Raw genomic sequence first — 6365 nt, 5'->3', positions numbered from 1 at the left:
AGAAATCCAAAAAGTCAAAAAATAAAATATTAAAGAGTTATTTAAAAAAAAAGTTATCAAATCAATCTAAAAGTTTGAAAATTTTATTAAACATCTTTTAAAATTTGAGAACTCATTAATAAACACATAAGGTTATGTTAAAACAATTATAGAGGTTGATTGTTATAGGTTAAAATGTTATTTCTCTGTAATTTTAAGTTTGTACAATTTTAGGGTCCGTTTCGATTGACTTGAGAAAAAGATATTTTTTAAAAAATATTTTTATTTGAATACTTTGATTAAAATATACTTGAAAATCTATTTTGAGTGGTTGCGAAATACTCTACTTTCTTCTACTGTGACTTATTTTTTTAAATTAAACACTTGAAAATGTATTCCTTAACACATGCTTTGTTTCTATACTTTCAATAGATCTCAAGTGTAGTTTCTATGCTTTTTATTGTTGATTTAAAAAAAAAAACTTTTTGTCATCTAATAACATTTTCCACTATATATTTTAAAAACATATTTATATATTATATTTTCTCGCATGAAAATTATTATTATTAAGTCAATTTCTATTAAAAAAAAAGTTCGAGTGACTAAATTTAACACTTATTAAAAATATACCAACTAAAAATGAACATTTGAAATTATAGTAATTAAAATTGAATAATCTCAAAGTATAGATACTAAAACAATATATTATAACCATTATTGTATTTTCAAATCCGTCACATAGAATAATAATGTTCAAATGTGGTGGTTAACAAAGACAATAATATTTTTGGTCTATTTAGTAATTTTTACATTTATAAATATTACTAATAATATCATATTCATAATATATCACCAACAAATTTATAGCGTAAATCAATGAGACACATACATATAGCATCTTAGGATGTGATGGTTGATGTGGAACAACATTTTTTTTTTAATTGCTTAAATTATCTAAATTTATTTTAAGGCAAAAAAACAATTTTATTTGTTGGGTTGTATCTATTGAAACTTTAAACTAATAGGCATATTAATATAATCTTTGAACTTTTGTAAATAAATTAATTTAAACATTCCTCTAGATTTTGATCAACAATATCACGTGAAACTTATAATTTGAATCGATAAATTAAATTTTTAAATTTTAATAAGTCAATCAATTTAGAATCTTCATTATGATTGCTTTTGAAAATCATCATACATTAATTCTCAACCCGTTGTATACTTATTCAAATATCGATTTTACAAAATGGATTATTAGAGTAAATTCATGGATGATTCTCAAAGAAAATTTCGATTAAGAGTGTAAATTGATTCAGTTATGAAAGTTAAAGAGTTTATTTCATAAAATTATAAATTTCTCCAAACGGAACATAATAAAAGAGGTAAATTAATATACCGTAAAAAATTCATGATTCAAATGGATATAGTTATTAGTTCATAGTTTACATTAATATAATTTCTAAAGTAATAATATATATATATATATTACAAAAATTAATTCAACAGGAAGAAATTCAACGATGACCTTTAGGGTGGGATGGTTGTTTTAGTACAATAAAGGCTTTGAACATCAAAACTGAAGAAAGGTAATTAAATTGTTACTCTAATTGGTATATTTACAATTGTATGCTACATTAAAAGGAACCTTATAAACTTGTACTAGAAAGGAACAAAAGAAAAAACATAATAAACAAATTTCTAAAGTTGAGGACTTACAAATCACTCACAGTTTTTATGTCAAAATTGTATTTTACAGTGTTGTAAATATAGTAATGAATTCAAAATATTAAGAGATCTAACATAATTAAAAAACAATTACATATAAAGGCTGCTTGTTTCGTAGGCATTCTAGATTCTCATAAAGTGGGCATTTAGATTATCGTGTTTGTTTTGCTGTATTGTTAGATGTCTCGACATTTGAAAGATTTCTGTACATCCTAAGATGTCTGGACGGAGGACATTGGAGAGTTTTGGATGTCCTTTTGAAATATGAGTTTTCTAGATTCCCGAGATGAGAGCATCCTCATTTTACTTTTTTGTGCTTCATTTTTATTTCATTTGTATTATATAATTAAAATAAATACTATCAACCATGTATATCATATATTTTAGTTATATCATAATTATTATTATTTTTAAGTAATATATTCAAATTTAACTTTTAAATAATATTTATTTCATTAAAAAAATCTTAATTTGGAAAGAAATTCAAATTGAACAATGGCCTTTAGGGTGGGATGGTTATGTTGTTGAGAAAAATAACATAACACATAAAAACAATATAAATTTTATTAATTTGGAAAGAAATTCAAATTTATAAAAACAAATATTTTATATAAGTTCAAATTATAGTAAATTAATTATAAAGTAATAAATAGTCGTAAAGATATTTTTGAAACTTTAGGTAAATTTAAGACATTTTCGAGTAGAAATGCTATTAAACAAACACAATTATCAAAATATTCCCGTATATTTACAAAACAAATATGATAATCTAAAGAGAAACTATTAACATAAAATAGCAAAACATAATATTCTTTGATATAAGTTGATAGATACCGATAAAAGTCTATTCGTGATATTGTGTGATAGATGTTGTAATATATATTTTAAAAAATATTATGTTTCTTTTTATTGTCATGATTTTTACAAAAATATCCATTTTATGAATGTCACTCTCTATTCAAAACACGGCCACTTATAAAATCCAATCCAAAACCAGCGCCCTTCTTCCTCAAAACCATGTTTTCCTCTCACGTTTGAGTTTTGAGTTTTGAGGCACAGACACAAGAAAGAAAAAATATGCCATTTCTGAACCTTTCCCCTTCTTCCTCCTTCCTTCTTTCCGTCGTCTTCTTCTTCTTGTTCTTCCAGGTCTCTGTTTTCGCTCTCTTCTCCGACTACGATTATAATATTCTGATTCGGGTTAAAAACAACCTTTTCGATGATCCCAATGGCTGTTTGAACAGTTGGGTTCCCAATCAAGCTCACAACCCCTGTAATTGGACTGGCATCACCTGCGATTCCACTAATTCCTCTCTTCTTTCCATCGATCTCAGTGATTCCGGTGTCACCGGCGGATTCCCCTTTGATTTTTGCCGGATTCAGACTCTCAAATCCCTTTCTATCTCCAACAGCAGCGTTAATGGAAGTCTACTCTCCCCTTCCTTCTCTCTCTGTTCTAACTTGCATGTCCTCAATCTTTCCGTTAACTCACTCGTTGGGAACTTGCCGGAGTTTTCCTCTGATTTCAGACAACTGCAAATTCTAGATCTCTCCTCCAACAATTTCTCCGGTGAAATTCCTCACAGCTTCGGATTGTTATCGGCGCTAAGAGTGCTCCGTTTGTCGGAGAATCTGCTCGACGGCTCCATACCTTCTGTTCTGGGAAATCTCAGTGAGCTGACTGAAATGGCCATTGCTTATAATGAATTCAAACCCCATCGGTTACCGGATGAAATCGGAAACCTGACCAAACTTGTAAACATGTTTTTACCGTCTTCGAATTTCATTGGACCCATTCCCCATTCCATCGGAAACCTTGTTTTGCTTACTAATCTCGATTTATCTACCAATTCGTTTTCGGGTCCTATCCCAGATTCAATCGGTGGACTGAGGAGCATACAGAACATTCAACTCTTTAACAATCAAATCTCCGGTGAGTTGCCGGAGAGCATCGGAAATTTGACTACTCTGATTTCACTGGACATCTCGCAGAATAGTCTCACCGGGAAATTGCCGGAGAAAATCGCTGCTCTCCCTCTTCAAATTCTGCATCTCAATGACAACTTCCTTGAAGGCGAGGTCCCGGAGAGCTTAGCTACTAACCCAAATCTTTTGAATTTGAAACTGTTTAACAATAGCTTTTCCGGCGAACTTCCCCGGAATTTGGGTCTGAATTCTTATTTGAATGAGATTGACGTCTCTACCAACAACTTTGTGGGTGAAATTCCGAAATTTCTCTGCCATGGAAACCAACTTCTGAAAATGGTTTTGTTCAACAACCGTTTCTCTGGAAATTTCCCAGAATCGTACGGTGGTTGCAATTCTCTGTCTTATGTTAGAATTGAGAACAATCAGCTTTCCGGGAAGGTACCGTACTCTTTCTGGAATCTCTCTACGCTTACCAATATTCGGTTGTCGGAAAATCAATTTCAGGGCTCCATTCCGCCGGCGATAAGTGGCGCTCGTTATCTCGAAGATTTGTTGGTTTCCGGTAACAACTTCTCCGGTCAATTACCGAAGGAAATTTGCAAATTGAGAGAGCTCGTCCGGTTAGACGTCAGCAGGAATAAATTCTCCGGCGGAGTTCCTTCCTGTATAACAGAGTTGCAGCATCTTCAAAAGCTCGACATGCAAGAAAACATGTTCATCGGAGAAATACCCAAATCGGTTAACACATGGACAGAACTAACCGAGTTGAATCTGTCCCACAATCATTTCACCGGTGAGATTCCACCTCAACTCGGCGATTTACCAGTTCTAAAGTACTTAGATCTCTCTGCAAATTCACTCTCCGGCGAAATCCCCGAAGAATTGACGAAGCTGAAACTGGGTCAGTTCAACTTCTCCGACAACAAATTAACCGGAGCAGTTCCTTCCGGCTTCGACAACGAACTGTTCGTCAATAGCCTAATGGGTAATCCGGGTCTGTGCAGTCCGGATTTGAAGCCGCTGAATCGGTGCCCCAAACCCAAATCCATAAGTTTTTATGTCGTTGTTCTTCTGTCGATTATCGCTTTCGTTCTCATCGGGTCTCTCATTTGGGTAATCAAATTCAGGATGAATCTCTTCAAGAAATCGAAATCCCCATGGACGGTGACCAAGTTCCAACGTATCGGGTTCGATGAAGAAGATGTAATTCCCCGTCTAACCAAATCAAATGTTATAGGATCGGGCGGGTCGGGCACTGTATTCAAAGTAGATCTGAAAATGGGACAGACCGTCGCGGTCAAGAGTCTATGGGGTGGCCACAACAAATTGGATACGGAATCGGTTTTCCAATCAGAAGTTGAGATATTAGGTCGAATCCGCCATGCCAATATTGTGAAGTTGCTGTTTAGTTGCAGCAATGGTGAAGGAAGTAGAATTCTTGTGTACGAGTACATGGAGAATGGAAGTTTGGGAGATGTTCTACACGAACACAAATCCCAAGCTTTATCTGATTGGTCCAAACGATTCAACATCGCCCTTGAAGCAGCTCAAGGGTTAGCTTATCTGCACCACGACTGCGTCCCTCCGATAATCCATCGCGACGTAAAGAGCAATAACATTCTCTTGGATGGAGAATTTCAGCCTCGAGTGGCCGACTTTGGTTTGGCAAAGACGATGCAGCGCCAAGCGGAGGCAGAAGATGACAATGTCGTCATGTCTCGCATTGCTGGCACCTACGGTTACATTGCCCCAGGTAACCAACATCTTATACCTTAAGTTGATAGTTTGCTCTATAATCAATCTTTATGTACTCACATTCATATCATTTTTAAATGACAGAGTATGGATATACTATGAAGGTGACAGAGAAGAGCGACGTGTATAGCTTTGGAGTGGTGCTGATGGAGCTAGTGACCGGGAAGCGACCGAACGATGCGTGCTTCGGAGAGAACAAAGATATTGTGAAATGGGTGACAGAGGCAGCTTTGTCAGAAGAGAAAGGTTTGAGTTTGGATGAGATTATTGATGAAAAGTTGGATCCAAGGACATGTGAAGTAGAAGAGATTGTGAAGATTTTGGATGTGGCAGTGCTTTGTACTTCTGCTTTGCCCCTCAACAGACCATCCATGAGAAGAGTGGTTGAGCTGATAAAGGACACCAAATTCTCTCATTCCAAGTCATGAACTTAAGTGAACATGAATGTCAATACAGTTTTTGCTTTTGTTGTTCATCAATCAAATGAATATCTCTCAAGAAATCTAGCTTTTCTTTTTGTGGCAGTACAATTTTTTTTATTCACTTTCTGTTGCCTCTTTGATTTTTTAGTGCTTGTTGGAGGAAGTCGGCTTATATGAGAGTTTTAAGAGGTGTTCTTGATACAAATAAAAAGTTTTCTTTATATCATCATATGAGCAAATTAGTAGCTTTTAGTATATATATATATATATAGATTAAACTAGTTAAGTTATGTTCAGGTTAGCATGGACACTTCTATTATATATTAGAAAACCCAATAAAAAATATCAATATTGTGGGCCTAATATAATAGAAATAGAAACCTATTTTAAAAGGTGTGAATTGATTTAAGGCCACGTTTACAAATTTATAATGAAAATTGGTGTAATCGTAATCGAATTTCATTGAAAAATCAATAGTAATTGATCTCAATCGCAAATGTAATTAGATCGCTTTTGATCGCATTTACCTAAAATTAAGAATTTTGTCAAATT

General features: G+C 33.7%; 1 protein-coding gene across 1 annotated transcript; it reads left to right on the top strand.

The window, feature by feature from the left end:
• Positions 1 to 2686: 2686 nt before the first annotated feature.
• Positions 2687 to 5939, top strand: LOC120090935 (LRR receptor-like serine/threonine-protein kinase HSL2). Its single transcript, XM_039048633.1, has 2 exons — positions 2687 to 5389; positions 5476 to 5939. Exons 1-2 carry the CDS (start codon positions 2785 to 2787, stop codon positions 5817 to 5819), a joined length of 2949 nt encoding a protein of 982 aa, XP_038904561.1. The 5' UTR covers positions 2687 to 2784; the 3' UTR covers positions 5820 to 5939.
• Positions 5940 to 6365: the final 426 nt, after the last annotated feature.

Source organism: Benincasa hispida, chromosome 11 (assembly GCF_009727055.1).
Source record: "Benincasa hispida cultivar B227 chromosome 11, ASM972705v1, whole genome shotgun sequence".
NCBI classification, from domain to species: Eukaryota; Viridiplantae; Streptophyta; class Magnoliopsida; order Cucurbitales; family Cucurbitaceae; genus Benincasa; species Benincasa hispida.
Note: the sequence above shows the minus strand (reverse complement) of the source record. Positions and strands in the feature narration are given on the sequence as shown.

Bases quoted from the DNA above. Each gene is read 5' to 3' on its own strand.
- LOC120090935 (XM_039048633.1), top strand. From the start codon at position 2,785: ATGCCATTTCTGAACCTTTCCCCTTCTTCCTCCTTCCTTCTTTCCGTC. The intron at 5,390-5,475 runs GTAACCAACATC...TTTAAATGACAG, and splicing joins CTACGGTTACATTGCCCCAG to AGTATGGATATACTATGAAG.